At 36.5% G+C, this 17635-nt stretch overlaps 2 protein-coding genes across 4 annotated transcripts in view; one reads left to right on the top strand and one right to left on the bottom strand.

Annotated features, from left to right (window-relative positions):
* Nucleotides 1-4423, top strand: part of far1 (fatty acyl CoA reductase 1) — a 38619-nt gene extending 34196 nt beyond the window's left edge. For 2 of the 3 annotated variants that reach the window (XM_079810076.1, XM_079810075.1), the window contains exons 11-12: nucleotides 56-183; nucleotides 2161-4418. In XM_079810076.1, coding sequence (XP_079666202.1) covers nucleotides 56-183; nucleotides 2161-2323 — 291 coding nt within the window. In that variant the 3' untranslated portion in view covers nucleotides 2324-4418. Of the gene's footprint in view, nucleotides 1-55; nucleotides 184-2160 lie in introns of all 3 variants that reach the window. The other variant, XM_079810074.1, reaches the window with a different exon arrangement.
* dkk3b (dickkopf WNT signaling pathway inhibitor 3b) lies at nucleotides 4406-15637 on the bottom strand. The gene is made up of 7 exons (XM_079810080.1): nucleotides 15357-15637; nucleotides 14694-14819; nucleotides 14467-14547; nucleotides 10791-10883; nucleotides 9187-9331; nucleotides 8445-8595; nucleotides 4406-6525 (listed from the first exon to the last, which is right to left on the bottom strand). Exons 1-7 carry the CDS (start codon nucleotides 15552-15554, stop codon nucleotides 6468-6470), a joined length of 852 nt encoding a protein of 283 aa, XP_079666206.1. The 5' UTR covers nucleotides 15555-15637; the 3' UTR covers nucleotides 4406-6467.
* Between the last annotated feature and the right edge of the window lie 1998 nt (nucleotides 15638-17635).

Consider the following 17635-nt stretch of genomic DNA (forward strand, 5'->3'; position numbering starts at 1 on the left):
TGATTTGTATCAATGCTTGAACTCTCAAAGAGTTGAATGTGCTTTTTCTGCTCAGATATTTAACTTTGACGTCAGGCAGTTACACTGGGCAGAATACATGGAGAATTACTGCATGGGCACTAAGAAGTACGTTCTCAATGAAGAGTTGTCAGGACTCCCAGCGGCACGCAAACACTTGAACAAGTAAGTGTTGAAGTTATCTAGGTTACCTACTATACCCTGATATAGTAATTGCAGCTCTGTCATTTACAGCTGCTCAGCTTTGTCGCATTGCCAAATGTCGGTCGCTCATTGAACTCCTATTGTAAATTAATTTACATTTATTCACTTTGTATTTATAGTTTGAAGGATGCACATTTTCCTAATTAATTCCAAGATGCGCAATTACATAACTTTGCTTTACATTAGGGCGATTTTACACTAGTTGGTTTGTTTTGTGTGTGTGATTTAACAATGCATCATATATTGGTACTAGGGATGCAAAAATACAGTTTGTCCACGGTTCAATACATACCTCGGTTTTTAACCACGGTTTTCGGTTCGGTTCTAATGGCTTGTCACATCAGTTTTTTGCTATTCTATTCTTAGGCGACAGGAACAGCAAGAGGTTAAGGAGAAAAAATACTATTTTTTTATTGCAATACTCTTTCTTTATTTTACTTAAAAGAATTGAAAACCCTTACTTAAACTTAAAACTTTACTTAAAAAAAAACCTTGATCACATTCCTAGTGTATTGGATAATATATAATAAATATATATAAAGATTTACACTGGCAGCTCAGAGCTGTACAGCAGCATTTAAGTATGAAATTGAATAAATAAATGTACAAATAAAACACTACATAGACTTCACTATAAAATATACATTGATTCTTATTAAAGCTACTGTATTAGTTTTTCAGTCAAGAGCAGCGAGTGATTTTCTCTTTGTCTTTTGTTGTTGTATTAACATTTAAAGGGATAGTTTATTCAAAAATGAAAATTCTGTCATTGAGAAATGAATACACGTTTGGAACAATATTAGAGTATATAATATATTGAGTAAATAATGAAAATTTTTGAGGTGAACTGTCCCTTTAAGGATCGCGTGTCCACTACTGCGCTGCTGTCCTTTTAAGACCTCCGTGCATCTAATATACAGACACACACCGATTTTACTTTCACTTTAGACATAACCGACTGTGTTTATGTTAACCTTGTGTGTATTTGACGGTATTATTAGCGCAGTTAGACGACTACTTAGTTCAGTAATCACGTGTTTGACAGGCTTTTAGTGCGCGCGCTCGGAAAAGCGCATGTTAAAACCGCGCACACGGATGAGCCGGCAAGGCTTTAAAACGCATGCAAATAATGAACTTTCTTGGTTGTGAATATCTAGTGTTCTGTTACGTTTATCAATAAATAATAAGATTTAAGCACATTCTTCACATTCTGTCAACATGAATACAAAATAACTCTCTAATACATTCATAACCTTAATTCAGCTCAAAATATCTCATATTGGGTGTCTGTCAACCTTGTGGAAAAACTTAAAGAATATTTATTTAAAAATTCATTTTAATAAAAAATGCTGTTATAATTTCATCATTTATTTAGCATTTGTGTGTGTGTGTGTGTGTGTGGGGGGGGGGGGTGTTCTGCATTGTAACTGTGTTCAAATCTAACCACTTCATATCTGTGTGCGGTCTGCATTTTGACAGATTGATTTTTATATACATTGCTCCCATTATATGACCCCCCCTCCCCCCATCAGTTTTAATGGGAATTCCAGGGTGTGTGCATGCATGTGAAGGCACAAATGCCTTCAGTTGTGTGTGTTTGTTCTGCATTGTGCCAGATTTTGTATATTTTTTTGACAAATCCTCACATTCCATTAATTCCACTGGGGGTCAAATTGACCCACGATGGATAGATTTGTTACTTTCTTTAAACTCGAACCAGTAAAAAAAAATGTATTCCAAGTTTACAAAAAAAAGTGTTTCAGGTCAAAATGACTCGAGGAGAGGATGACGGTTTAGACAAAATAGTATAGAATTTTAATATCAGCCATAAAATGAAAATAATTATCGACTAATCAAATATACATTTTAAGTAGAGATGCCACCAATATGAAATATTTCTATAAAATATTTTTTTTTATTTGTTTTCTTTTCTTGTAGGCTTCGGAACATTCGCTATACTTTCAACACCATCTTGGTAGTTTTGATCTGGCGCATCTTCATCGCCCGTTCACAGATGGCCAGAAACATCTGGTACTTCGTCGTCAGCTTGTGCTTCAAGTTCCTCTCCTATTTCAGAGCCTCCAGCACCATGAGATACTGAATCCACCCCAACTGCCCTCCCCCCCTCTCCCGACGGCTATGCACACACTTCTGCTTTGCGACACTCCGGACTCTGAGGGTCAAGCATACGGGCAAGCATAGTATCCGCTATCCTCCCCTCCTGCGCAAGTGCGCCCTTAACATCACAGGGTGCAAGTGCACTCAACTGCTATGTAGAAAGCATGAATTTTCTGGCCACGAGGTCTAAGAAGCTCTCTCAGCACAATGAGAGCGACTGTGTTCGTGCCGAGCGTGTTTGAGCATTTACTGTACCTGTTCCACCTCCTGAACGCAACAGGTTGTGGGCGACGCTTGATTATTATTATTATTATTATTATTATGGTTTACACACTTGCTCATACTTAGTGGCAATGGCCCCTTTCCAACTGTAATCAACGAAGCACAAGGAGAAAAAAATTAGAGATAGCTTTGTCTCAGCTCTGTGCCTACAGTTCAAAAATTATCTTCATCATGTGCCCGGCGTCTTTGTTAGATTCATCTCTTTTGCCTTACTTCTTTCCAATTCCTCTCACCCTCTTCGCACAATTGACGTGTCACCAAATAAGCATCTTAAGTGTCTGATTCCCAGGCCTCATGTTTGTGTCTTCACACTCTCTACTTTAGTCAATACCATGTCATCTTGTAATACATTTATTTGTGCTAGTTGGGGTCTTTTGTTTTTGTGAAAGCAATCTTTAAGTCGCTTTAAGTCAATCAGGCTTGTCCGTTTTCCTAAAAAATGCTAGCGAACGCAAGCCTCTGGTTTTCACATGCTTTAACTTGTTGCCTTTTATGAATAATGAGCCTCATTAATAAACATGAGCAACGTGGGTTTGCGGAGATGGTTTGTAAACCCGTTGATGTTTAATGAACAATTTACACTTTTGTTCCGCTCGAGTTTCATGAATGAAGCGTGATTTGTTGTCTCTTTGCCATAACTACTTAGTGTTTAGGTAATGGACTTTTGTACATAAACATGTTATCGTTTGCGTAAATCTCTAAAACAGTCTGAGAAAACCGAATATGTCGACTTAACTCGTGTATAAGCTGTAAGTTACGCTAATTTGTAGCGTCTTTACTTTCTTCAGCACTTCAATTCCATATCAGAGGGTGACGGTTCATTATAACTGGATTTAAGTGTTTTTCCTTTCCTTTCCTCACCTGATTCATTCTGTGACCTGTCTGAATGTTGAAGTAATGTGAAAGAGCCAACAGATGTATGTTTTGTAAACCATTTCTGTACAAGATAACACTGTAATTTAACATTGTCTGCTACCAAGTATTTTCCATGTTTGAAATAAATAGGATGTGGTTGTTTATGATGCGAAATGACAAGTGAAAAGAAGAGCTGTAAAGGCTGCTTTTAAGGTCTCTCGTGCTTCGGGCTCACAGTTAATGTCAAGTTACGTACCAGCTGAACTCTTTGCACAGCTTAATATAATACCAGGAAATGCTAGTTGATGGCTCGTTACTAACTGTGTGGATTATAAATTAACTATTACGACTTTTCTATTAACGGTTTAAAAAACTGATGAAAATTATCCTTGCCTTCATTTCAGCGCTTCTGTCAGAATCTGTATTTTTATGTGGGAGTTTGAGTGGAATTGTGATTTTGAAAACAAGTTTTGTGTATTCAGGGTCTCATCAAGAGTATTTTTTACCCCAAAATTGGGTAAAATAAAGAAATATATTGCAATGTATAGTATAGTAGTCAACTTATCTTTGTAGTTTTCTTTATGATGTGTAATATTAGGCATCATTGGTATTTTTGTCACAGATCACTTCATGATTCATTTCCCACAGCATTTTATAAAGGTAATATTATCATTTTCTTTGGTCATTTATACAATGTAAGATAAAGTCGATGTCAGGCCTTGACAGGACAAGTGTATTTTGTTTCTCCTTCTTTCCATTTTGTCTGCCTTTATTTATATGTACTGTTTTATTTTTTTTTGTTTAATATCCTGTAATGATCTGTTTTCTGGGAGAATTATAATTGCCACATTAAAAAGTCAAGAGGAGGGTTCAAAATCAATGGGTGCCTTTCGTTTGTAAACCAAAAGAAATAAAGAATAAAGTATGTGAACTTATTTTTCAGTTTAATGATTCATCATTGGCTGTTACTGTTTTAAGCTGTAAAGAACATTTAACTATGATTTAATAGTTAAAATACATCTTCTAGGGATAGTTCACCCAAAAATGAAAATTGTCATTAATTACTCTCATATCATTCCAAACCTGTAAAACTTTTGTTCATCTTTGGAAAACACAAAATAAAGATCCTTTCTGTCCCTCCATTGACAGCTTACACAACTACCACTTTGACGCTTCAAAAACTTAAGAGATCATAAAACTAATCCAAATGAATTAAGCGGTTTAGTCCAAATTTTCTGAAGAGATGCGATCGCTTTATGATAAACTGATTATGAATATGACACATGAGAATGAACCTCATTGGTTCTTGTGGAAGCTCAAATGTGCTGCTTAACACACGAAAAAGAACCTCATTGGTTCTTGCAGAAGCTCAAACCTGCTGCGAACACGAGAATGAACCTCATTGGTTCTAGCGGAAGCTCAAACGTGCTGCGAACACGAGAATGAACCTCATTGGTTCTAGCGGAAGCTCAAACGTGCTGCGAACACGAGAATGAACCTCATTGGTTCTAGCGGAAGCTCAAACGTGCTGCGAACACGAGAATGAACCTCATTGGTTCTAGCGGAAGCTCAAACGTGCTGCGAACACGAGAATGAACCTCATTGGTTCTAACGGAAGCTCAAACGTGCTGCGAACACGAGAATGAACCTCAATGGTTCTTGCGGAAGCTTAAACGTATTGCGTAACACAAGAATGAACCTCAATGGTTCTAATTGAAGCTCAAACGTGTTACGTAACACAAGAATGAACCTCATTGGTTCTAATTGAAGCTCAAACGTATTGCGTAACACAAGAATGAACCTCATTGGTTCTAATTGAAGCTCAAACGTATTGCGTAACACAAGAATGAACCTCATTGGTTCTAATTGAAGCTCAAACGTGCTGCGTAACACAAGAATGAACCTCATTGGTTCTAATTGAAGCTCAAACGTGCTGTGTGACACAAGAATGAACCTCATTGGTTCTAATTGAAGCTCAAACGTATTGCGTAACACAAGAATGAACCTCATTGGTTCTAATTGAAGCTCAAACGTATTGCGTAACACAAGAATGAACCTCATTGGTTCTAATTGAAGCTCAAACGTGCTGCGTAACACAAGAATGAACCTCATTGGTTCTAATTGAAGCTCAAACGTGCTGTGTGACACAAGAATGAACCTCATTGGTTCTAATTGAAGCTCAAATGTGCTGCGTAACACAAGAATGAACCTCATTGTTTCTTGCGGAAGCTCAAACGTGCTGCGTAACACAAGAATGAACCTCATTGTTTCTTGCGGAAGCTCAAACGTGCTGCGAACACGAGAATGAACCTCATTGGTTCTCATGTGTCAAGCGAACATGCTTGAGATTCCGTTTACCACAACTGATGTGCGAGTTGATTAATGTTTATATGTGAATAAAAGCCTAAATTAATCTGTTCATCTTAAAGCGATCGTGTGTCAACATTTTTACTAAACCGCTCAATTCATATGGTTTATTTTTACGAGCTCTTTATGAAGCGTCAAAGTGTAAGTTGCGTAGCTGTCAGTGAAGTGTACAGAAAGCTCTCAGATTTCATTAAAAAGAATTTCATTTGTGTTCAGATGATGGACAAAAGTCTTACGGGTTTGGGGGATTCAACACTGCCATCTGCTGTTTACATTTCCACAAGTGGTTACTTTTTTCTTGCTTTTAAACATTTGCTTTTCAAAATAACAAATTCAAAAGTCAACTAAAAATGACCAGAAATCATATTTATTAGGAAGGAATATAATATCCAGCTAGGTCCACAAATTCAGAACACAGTCATATAAAAATATTACACTTTTTGAAAACACATTATCTTTTTAATTCCATGTGATGTCCATAGTGGCACACAAAGTACACATGGCACAAACATTTGTATAAATTAGAATTAAGAAATTAAAAAAGGCACTTTGACGCTACAGAGATTACTGCAAATACAGACAAAATTACAAAACTGATGAAATTCCAGTTTCTGTGGGAATGATCAGTCCACATTTCCTTCACCAGAAGAGTTCCTCTCATCTACACACACTGATCTTTTCCTATAACAATAGAACAGATAAATGTGAGTGTTTTTGCATATACAGTGCATCCGGAAAGTATTCACATCGCTTCACTTTTTCCACATTTTGTTGTTACAGCCTTATTCAGAATTGAGCTCAGGTGCATCCTGTTTCCACTGATCATCTTTGAGACGTTTACAACTTGATTGGAGTCCACCTGTGGTAAATTCTGTTGATTAGACATGATTTGAAAAGCCACACACCTGTCTATAAGGTCCCACTGTTAACAGTGCATGTCAGAGCACAAACCAAGCAATGAAGGCCAAGGAATTGTCTGTAGACCTCCGAGACAGGATTGTATCAAGGCACAGATCTGGGGAACGGTCCCAATGAGCACAGTGGCCTCCATCGTCCATAAATAGAAGGAGTTTGTTACCACCAGGACTCTACCTAGAGCTGGCCGCCCGGCCAAAATGAGTGATCGGGGGAGGAGGGCCTTAGTCAGGGAGGTGACCAAGAACCTGATGGTCACTCTGACAGAGCTCCAGCGTTTCTCTGTGGAGAGAGGAGAACCTTCCAGAAGAACAACCATCTCTGCAGCACTCCACCAATCAGGCCCGTATGGTAGAGTGGCCAGACGGAAGCCACTCCTCAGTAAAAGGCACATGACAGCCAGCCTGGAGTTTGCCAAAAGGCACCTGAAGGTCTCTCAGACTATGAGAAACAAAATTCTCTGGTCTGATGAAACAAAGATTGAACTCTTTGGCCTGAATGGCAAGCGTCATGTCTGGAGAAAACCAGGCAGCGCTCATCACCTGGCCAATACCATCCCTACAGTGAAGCATGGTGGTGGCAGCATCATGCTGTGGGGATGTTTTTCAGTGGCAGGAACTGGGAAACTAGTAACGATCGAGAAAAGATGAATGCAGCAATGTACAGAGACATCAGACTGGGGCAAAGGTTAATCTTCCAACTGGACAACGACCCTAAGCAGAAACCCAAGGTTACAAAGGAGTGTCTACGGGACAGCTCTGTGAATGTCCTTGAGTGGCCCATACAGAGCCCAGACTTGAACCCGATTGAACATGGCTGTGCACCAACGCTCCCCATCCAACCTGATGGTACTTGAGAGGTCCTGCAAAGAAGAAAGGGAGAAACTGCCCAAAAATAGGTGTGCCACGCTTGTAATATCATACACAAAAACACTTGAGGCTGTAATTGGTGCCAAAGGTGCTTCACCAAAGTATTGAGCAAAGGCCGTGAATACTTATGTACATGTTTTTTTTTTTCTTCTGTTTTTTATTGTTAATAAATTTGCTAAGATTTTAAACAAACTTCTTTCATGTTGTCATTATGAGTATTGTTTGGAAAATCTTGAGGAAAATAATTAATTGAATCCATTTTGGAATAAGGCTGTAACATAAAATGTGGAAAAAGTGAAGCGCTGTGAATACGTTATATATATATATATATATATATATATATAAATACACATACACACAAGTTTATTTAAAAATATTAATTTCTTTTATATATACACATTTGTAAATACTAAACTCTAAATATCTAAAATGTATATAAAGGGGGTATATATACATAAAAATCACAATCGTATAAATGGCAAAAAGTGTCCCAATTTACCTGAATTGACCCCTATATATATATATAAAAATTAGTAAAATATCAAGAGCTTTCTCTAACCCACAAGCTGCAATCTGATTGGCTGGCTAGATTACAATTACAGAGAACAAAAATGTCAATGCAAAATTAAAAAATTGTTTAGGCCAAACTTGCTTAGCCATATGCAACACACCAGGGCTGTGTCCCAAGCAAGCCTAAGTTGATCGTAATAATTGCCACTAATGGTCTCTACGATCAAGCAGGCTCACGATGCTTTTGGGAAACACAGCCCAGATAGACGCATGCAAGGAATGTTTGTGATTAAATTGTTGTCTCACTGGAGAGGCTGGCAGTGCAGGCCTGCAGCACAGGGGCAGTGGTCCTGCGGGCCCTCCTCGTCCCACAGTAACAGCTCCATCAGCTGGTTGGGGTGACTGTGGCAGCCTTGGCCTTCCTGTGGCTTGGGGCGGCACACAGGGAAGAGCAGGGCTGGAGAGAAAAAAAACAAATATTAAAAAGAGGAGGGAGGGGCGATAGAGACTACAGAGAGGTACAGCAGAAAGGAAGCAGATAAAGATAAGATGGACTCCAGACCTCAGGAAATGGGCTGATGTGTCAAAACCACAGCAAATGTTGTTGGTGTGCATTTTGTGTGATTAATGCATATTTGGCAACGGTAAGACCACTGAGGAACATTGTGAACCGAGTGAGCTTGGATTTCAATTGCAAATTCAAGGAAACGATTATTTAGTACTTGAGGAGAAATCTGCTGACTGGGAGGTCTGACTGCTGAAACATTTTTCAGATGTTTTACAATATAACCAACTGCTTATTTTGGATATATAATATAGTTGCGTATACAGGCACGTTTATGTGTCCCAGGGGTTGATTTTTAGTCAAACATTTTCTTTTAGTTATATAAAGGTTAAAACTTTCTCATGCCTTCATTTATTTTTGCTACTTTTGAAATTTACAGATGTACAGTTTCATTTACAGATTTAGTTACCATTGTCCCTGACTTTGAATCCTAAAACCATTACAACTTTAAAACTATGATAATCTATACAAAGAGTTCAGAACCTTTGTGAAAGGCACAGCAGTGTTGAGGACTGCAGTCGCTCTGGTACTGACAGATTGTTCCAGACTGTCCTTTGGTTCTGTTCTGAGCACAAACACCCCACACACACAGCTGATCTCCACAACACTCCACGTCCTTTGTGCACTCCTAGAAATAAATAACATCAATATGTTTTTAGACAAATTTTGTGTCTTATATATACACGTGTGTGTGTGTTTGTGACCCTGAACCACAAAACCAGTCATAAGGGTCAATGTTTTTAAATTAATGTTTATAAATCATCTGAAGGCTGAATAAATAAGCTTTCCATTAATGTATGGTTTGTTAGGATATTTGGTCAAATACTATTGCAACTATTTGAAAATCTGGAATCTGAGGGTGCAAAAAAAATCTAAATATTGAGAAAATCGTCTTTAAAGTTGTCCAAATGAAGTTCTTAGCAATGCATATTACCAATAATAACACATTTTTTATATATTTACGGTAGGAAATGTACTAAATATCTTAATGGAACATGATCTTTACTTAATATCTTAATGATTTTTGGCATAAAAATCTATAATTTTGTTCAATTTAGTCCAATGTATTGTTGGCTATTGCCACAAATATACTTGTGCAATTTATGACTGGTTTTGTGGTCCAGGGTTCACCTATAAATCAATGAATCGCATCTAACATTAAAGTTTGTAAATATATACACTATTGCCAAAGGTTTTGGGACGCCTGCCTTTACATGCACATGAACTTTAATGACATCCCATTCTTAATCCGTATGGTTTAATATGGAGTTGTCCCACCCTTTGCAGCTATAACAGCTTCAACTCTTCTGGGATGGCTTTCCACAAGGTTTAGGAGTGTGTTTGTGGGAATTTTTGACCAATCTTCTAGAAGCACATTTGTGAGGTCAGGCACTGAGGTTGGACGAGAAGGCCTGGCTCGCAGTCTCCGCTCTAATTCATCCCAAAGGTGTTCTATCCTCAAACTGCCATCCCCAAACTGTTCCCACAAAGTTGGGAGCATGAAATTGTCCAAAATATCTTGGTATGCTGATGCATGAAGAGTTCCTTTCACTGGAACTAAGGGGCCAAGCCTAACCCCTGAAGAACAACCCCACCTGTTCTTGAGCTTATCTGAAAGCCACACAAAATTTGGAGGTCTGTAGCTATTGACTCAGTAGAAAGTTGGCGACTTCTGTGTACTGTGCGCCTCAGCATGCGCTGACCCCGCTCTGTGATTTTACGTAGCCAACCACTTCGTGGATGAGTTGCTGTTGTTCCCAATTGCTTCCACATTTGTTATAATACCACTAACAGTTGACCGTGGAATAGTTAGTAGTGAGGAAATTTCATGAATAGACTTATTACACAGGTGGCAAGCAACCTATCACGGTACCACGCTTGAATTCACTGAGCTCCCGAGAGCGATCCATTCTTTCACAAATGTTTGTAGAAGGTGCTTGATTTATACACCTTGTGGCCATGGAAGTGATTGGAACACCTGAATTCAATGATTTGGTATCCCAATACTTTTGGCAATATAGTGTGTATATATATATATATATAATGTTGTTGTTTTGGGGTTTTTTTTACAAAAAGTGAGCACAGACCATATTAGCCGTCTGGCACGGGATGCATTTGGAGGTGATGATCTCATACAGGCAGAAGCTGCCTTCCCCACAGTCCTCATCAATCATGCACTCCTGAGTGAACAAGAACGAACTGACATTATTTATTACAGAAACATTGTTATTACAGTTACAGTTGAGCAAAAATCCCAAGGGCCCCTATTCATACAATAAACTCTGCTGGACTATATTTTGATACAACACCATAACTCCATTTAATTATGTGACAAATTACCACATTTCTGACAGTGGCAGGCAGTACTAGTGTTCTGCTTTTGTTCACCATTCACGTTCATTGTATGTAAAAGAGCAGCGTGGACATTCTGCTAAACCTCCTATTATGATCCACAGAAGAAAGTCATAGAGGTTTGGAACGGCATGAGGGTGAGTACATGATGACAGTATTTTTGTTTGTCAGGGAGTTTTTCTTTGAAGTATCCTACAGTATTGTCCCTAAAGTACTGTAATAGGAAGTTTTGTTTTGTACTTTAGGTCTAGAAATTCCAACGAGGTGTTTCCAAAACCGGAATTCAGTTGGGGACTGTTAAACGACCACCTAGCATTTACTGAAAAACATATTTGTATTGCCTGGAACATCCACCTCATCTACGCTTCCCACGATGAGTGGATATAATAATGTATTAACAAAAACAGTCCTTTGTTGGAAACGCTGGAAGTTTTGTGACTTAACTTTATAGCCTAAGGAAAAGGAGGGAAATAAGATGTAATAGTTTGAACTATCACTCTGCTGAAAAAATATTTACAAATAAACTTGATAAAGAATATCGAATAGTCTCAAACTGCCCTGCGGTTCAATGCAGACAAACAGGAGTCATTTTTGAAAGTTAATGCCTGATGATCTCATCAGCGGTGTCATAATTAATTCCACATTTACGGATCTAGTGGTGCAGAAATCCATCTCAGCGCTTCACTCCTGTGAGAGCTGTAACCTACCACTTCGCAGTCAACATCAAAGCCAAATCCGTACCCTTCCCCCCAAGGTTACAATGTCTGGAGTCTAGACTAATGCGAGTGAGTCACATGAAAAAAACTCTCATCAATTCCTCACGATGAACAAAAACAACTTTCTTGAAGAATTGGAAGTTCAGGTCCAAGTTCTTCTGGAAGACAATACAAACTGAAAATGTGTAGACGACATAAGACATCGTCACAAAATGCATTACATTTAAAATTCATGAGTGAGACTTATATATGAAATTAATATATGACATTTACATATTCTAAGTGATACATAAGGATTTAAACATTTACATACATTATACATATTAATTTATATCAATATGGATATATACTGTATATGTGTGTGTGCTGTCAATTGATTAATCGCATCTAACAAAAGTTTGTTTATATAATGTGTGTGTATATATACACTCACCTAAAGAATTATTAGGAACCCCATACTAATACTGTGTTTGACCCCCTTTCACCTTCAGAACTGCCTTAATTCTACGTGGCATTGATTCAACAAGGTGCTGAAAGCATTCTTTAGAAATGTTGGCCCATATTGATAGGATAGCATCTTGCAGTTGATGGAGATTTGTGGGATGCACATCCAGGGCACGAAGTTCCCGTTCCACCACATCCCAAAGATCAATCTGCCCATTCTCCTCTGACCTCTAGCATCAACAAGGCATTTTCGCCCACAGGACTGCCGCATACTGGATGTTTTTCCCTTTTCACACCATTCTTTGTAAACCCTAGAAATGGTTGTGCGTGAAAATCCCAGTAACTGAGCAGATTGTGAAATACTCAGACCGGCCCGTCTGGCACCAACAACCATGCCACGCTCAAAATTGCTTAAATCACCTTTCTTTTCCATTCTGACATTCAGTTTGGAGCTCAGGAGATTGTCTTGACCAGGACCACACCCCTAAATGCATTGAAGCAACTGCCATGTGATTGGTTGATTAGATAATTGCGTTAATGAGAAATTGAACAGGTGTTCCTAATAATCCTTTAGTTGAGTGTATATAGATACATACACACAGTCACACACATATTTATGTTTATAATAGATATAATTATAATAATATATACACAAATATATTATATAAACACGTTTCACTTTTTATATTAGATGCAATTAATCGGTTGGACAGCACTAATATATATATATATATATGCATATATGTAAATATACATGCATATATACAATATACATGCATATATACATATATGTATATATAGACACATACACATGTATGTTTATAATATATATATATATATATATATAAATAATATATACACATACAAACAAACTTATTTTAGATGCGCTTAATCGACTTGACAGTACTATATATATATATATATATATATATATATATATATATATATATATATATATATATATATATATATATATATATAATAACATATACAGTACTTGTATATATACTTTACTTTTAATAATAAATTAATTATTCAATAATAAATATATGTAAAACGGAAACCAAAAAACATAATATACATACACATTTATTTATTTATTTTTTATTATAATTAATTATATATCACTAGTATAATAAGTATATAAATATATTTACATCTACATATAAATTGCTATATATATTATATAAATTATTATTACTTTTTTGGTAAGTAGTCCTGGAAATAAAGTATTGATTGTTCACATCTGGGTTTTATTTAGCAAAAAAATGACCAGCTGCCCATTACTACACATACAATGCTTATCAACTGTCTGTGAGCTCAGATTTGCCACTGTGCAAAACGGGAGAGAAACCACTAAGAGCTGCCTCATGGCAACATGGCTGCTGGCACTAACTCTCGACCACATTTTCCCAGTGCACCACTTTCCATGCATTTTTTCCAGCTGTTCTAATTTCACCATATATTGTCCTGGTGCCAGAAGACTGCCTGAACAAGAGCCTCTAATGACACTGCCGTCTGTAAAAATGGTTGTGGAAATGCACAAGGACCATAAATGTGATGTTTATATATTCTTACTCTGGAATGGATATAACGGTAGCTGATATAGTTTATTTAAATCAAAAGCTATTAAACACAGTTAGTCTGTTATTCAAGAGAATTGAGAGCGTACTGTAGAAATGAAGGATGCTAAACATTACATTTAGTCTTGAAAACTAAGACATAATGTGTTTATGTTGAATGATCCAGGGTTTAAAAGAATAATTCTTGTAGAGGACATCTTTTATAAGCCTTATAAGAAGTAAAAGCTTATATTTTAGTCCGTGGTAAGCACAGCAACAACACAACATGTGCGGAAAGAGGACTGACATGGACCATCTGTCCCTCAACTACTTTATTTACAAGAATTGTCCATGTTTAGATAAGTCTCCATAATGATGTGCCACATGTTTCCCATGCAAATGGAAGGTCCTAGTTTGATGACTGGTGAAGTGGAAAATCCATGTTGGTTTTAATAAATAAACTGCTTTCGAACCTCAGGTTGCCAAAGTGACGACAAACTCACAGCAGGGTTCATAGCACTGCTCAGAATGACCAATGCAGCCGGATAAATTGGTGTTTACTTACCAGGTTGTGCACTGGAAGTTTGATATCTGTTTTATATGGTCACTTTTTGAGAAATAAAATGGATGGTTTATTACAACTTAAATATATATGGGATATTAAGGCTATAGATTAAATATAGACTCACATGATCTACTTCATTCCACCGTTCAGTGTTCTGAATGAGAGTTCTGGAAAAATGAGTCTTTCCAGTCTTATTATCTGTTTCCTAGAGGAAAACCAGGTGTTAGTTGCAGATAGAGACGAGGCAAATCAAACTACAAAGGCATGGGCACAATGAACTTCTGTCCATGTCAATACAGAACAGATATAAATCTAAATCACATCAAGTACAAGCTAATAAACATGAAATACCTTGTCGATTCTCTCTATCAGTTGGACGGTCCGATTCCCCACCTTGATCTCTGTTGTAGTTTCATTGTGAAAACTGGCAGGAAAGTTGCGTCCATGTAACAGCGATTTTGATGTCTCATTCTCCATCTGATTGTGTATATTTATCAAATAAGATTAATATTAAGAACATTTTGTCAAGATGTGAATAATGTTTTGACTGTACTTTTTTAAAAGACATTGAGAAATCGGAGGTAAATATTGCGTTTAATCCACTAGTGATGGAAATTAAGTCCGATTCATGTCAGTGAATCAATTCTAATCAAACAGTTCATTTCAAAGAACCGATTCAAAAATGATTCAGAGACACGATTGCTCGATTGCGTTTTTTTTTTATTAATATAGATTTTTGCGATTACATCCCATTTCAGTTTTGCGAGAACTTGCGACTATAAGTAATTTAAAACTAAAATATTCTTAGAAATATAGGCAACACTGAACAATACTAAAAACTTTTTGTAGGATTTATTAAAACCAAATCCGTGAGTCGTTCGAGGTTTTGTGAACATATATGTTTTAAAAAAAAAAAAAGATAATTCACGAATCGGACAGCCATTCTTACGCATAAAGGGACCATGGCGCAAAACAAAATTCAGTCTGTTGAGATTGTTATTTCTTTAGTCATACCTGGTGGACAGCCTCCTCTAGTTTCTGCTGTGTGTCCTCCATCAGTTTTTCCACCTCCCTGAACATCTCGTTTAAAGTGGTTTGTCCCTGTGCCACATGCTCCTGCAGGGTCTCGGTGATGTCCAGATGTCCCCCTCTGTGCACTGAGCTGCCCACCCCAAAGCCCACGCAAAGGGATAATATCACAAATGTCAGCATCGTCTTTTACTTAGACGAGTCACCTCTGGCGAAATCACAGACCCTGGCTGTCTGTGCCTGGGACGTGGTTTATTTGGAAACTTGTGAGGGAAAAAAAGACCGGAAAAGGTTTTTGGCTCCCACTATTGCGTCTGATGGCTCAATTATTAAAGCAACAGCGCCCTGCCTTCAAAATGAGGGAAAATGTATGTTTGTTAGCTCGAAATAAAACTTAAAACTGATGTATCGGTTTATTGATATAAGTCGTTAAGTACACACTATTTTTACTACTATATAAATTCAAATTCCTCCTGAGACCCAGAAAAACTATATATATATATATATGTAGTATTTTTTTCATGTCATTACATTGTTTAGAGCAGGGGTTTTCAAACTGGGGTCATCCAGAAGGTTCTAAGAGGTCCCCAGAAGATTTCAGAGAATAAAAAGACAAAGCAAAAATGTTTGCAGTCTACCGAACATTCTAAGCGTTTCATTTCTGAATGTTTCTCTCCTTTCTTGCCATATACATACTAATCGTATATGTTTGTTTTATATCTTTCTAGTGAGTTTTTCTCCCTATAGTCCCCTTTATCTTGCTCACCCCTTTAAGTTTAGAAATGATATGTTGTATTTATAATGTCACACTATTTATCGAACAGTTTAAATGTTTTTTCATACATAAAAATATATATGGGTTTTAGGAAAGGGGTCCCTCATAAAAGGTTCATCATATTTGGGGGTCCTTGGCATCAGAAAGTTTGAAAACCCCTGGTTTAGAGCATAAAAAACATTGTTTTTTGAAAAATTATATTTCATGTTATGCTATGTCCACTGTAGTGGACACTGGGACTCGGTTGTTTAAAAAATACAATTACACGGAATGACATATGCAAAAAAAATTTTTTTTAGGTTTAACCAAACTTTGTATAAAGATTCTCAACTATGATATGAACAAATATATATTATGGAATCAATAGATATACCATTTTACTTAATGTAATATTTGAGTATAATCTCATAGTAAAAAAAGCAGCTGTCAAAAAATATGATACACCGGTATATCATCTTTTTGCTCTTTTAATTCCTTTTATAGCTGTTTTAATTTTCCTTGCTTTTATTCTGTGCTTATTTTAATTCCCTTTTCTATGTAAAGCACTTTGGATTACCATAGTGTACGAAATGTGCTAAGTAAACTTGCCTTTCCTTGCCTATGGCCATACATGGGTAGTTCCATTCAATGCAATGCATCTATACACTGTATCTATTGAATGGGTTCTCGGGGCAACATAATGAAAAAAGAAGTGATATAATTGGAAACATTTTCATAATAATATCTAATATTTCATAGGAATATTGATATTTATTTTCTTTTCCTATTCACTTGTTGTGTCTCCCAGAATGCGTGATAAAATCCTCGTGTTAAAATCCTGATAATTAAGTCCTGGTATCCTCTATAGTGGACATGTATGAAATCAATGCCATGTTTTGTAACAGAAAGTCATATTTTGATTAGAAACCCTATTCCTGAGATGTTGAAAAATAGTCAGATTTAAATTATAATGGCAAAATATGATCATATTTCCATAGAGAGCTAAATTTGATCACTAAGTTAATGTTAGTCATTTTTGAAGGAGAAGTCATTGTGAAACTTCCAAACATTTGGTATCTGAAAAGCTCTGAATGTGCTCTTTAGAAGACATCAGGACTTAAAACTGCGACATGTATGCTCTTAAGAGAAATTTGTTAAAATATAATGTCCTCTACAGTGGACAAAAGTCTATTCATGGGTCCCAGGAGGACATGTAAAAAAAAATATAGCTATATATGATTATTAGTTCAAAAGTTTTTGGTTATTATTGGTAAAGAGACATGATCAGATACTGAATCCTTGAATGAAATGTAGAATAGATATACAAATTGTATGTATGTATGTATGTATATATATATATATATATATATATATATATATATATATATATATATATATATATATATATATATATATATATATATATATATATATATATATATATATATATATATATATATATATATATATATATATATATATATATAATGATAGATAGATAGATAGATAG

The sequence above is a fragment of the Gobio gobio genome, assembly GCF_949357685.1.
Source record: "Gobio gobio genome assembly, chromosome: 25".
Classification (NCBI taxonomy): domain Eukaryota; kingdom Metazoa; phylum Chordata; class Actinopteri; order Cypriniformes; family Gobionidae; genus Gobio; species Gobio gobio.

Coding starts and splice junctions, on each gene's coding strand:
- dkk3b (XM_079810080.1), bottom strand. CDS start 15,554: ATGCTGACATTTGTGATATTATCCCTTTGCGTGGGCTTTGGGGTGGGC. Junction 10,884..14,466: donor GGTGGAATGAAGTAGATCAT/GTGAGTCTATAT, acceptor TTGTTCACTCAG/GAGTGCATGATTGATGAGGA. Junction 9,332..10,790: donor CGTGCCAGACGGCTAATATG/GTCTGTGCTCAC, acceptor ATTTATTTCTAG/GAGTGCACAAAGGACGTGGA.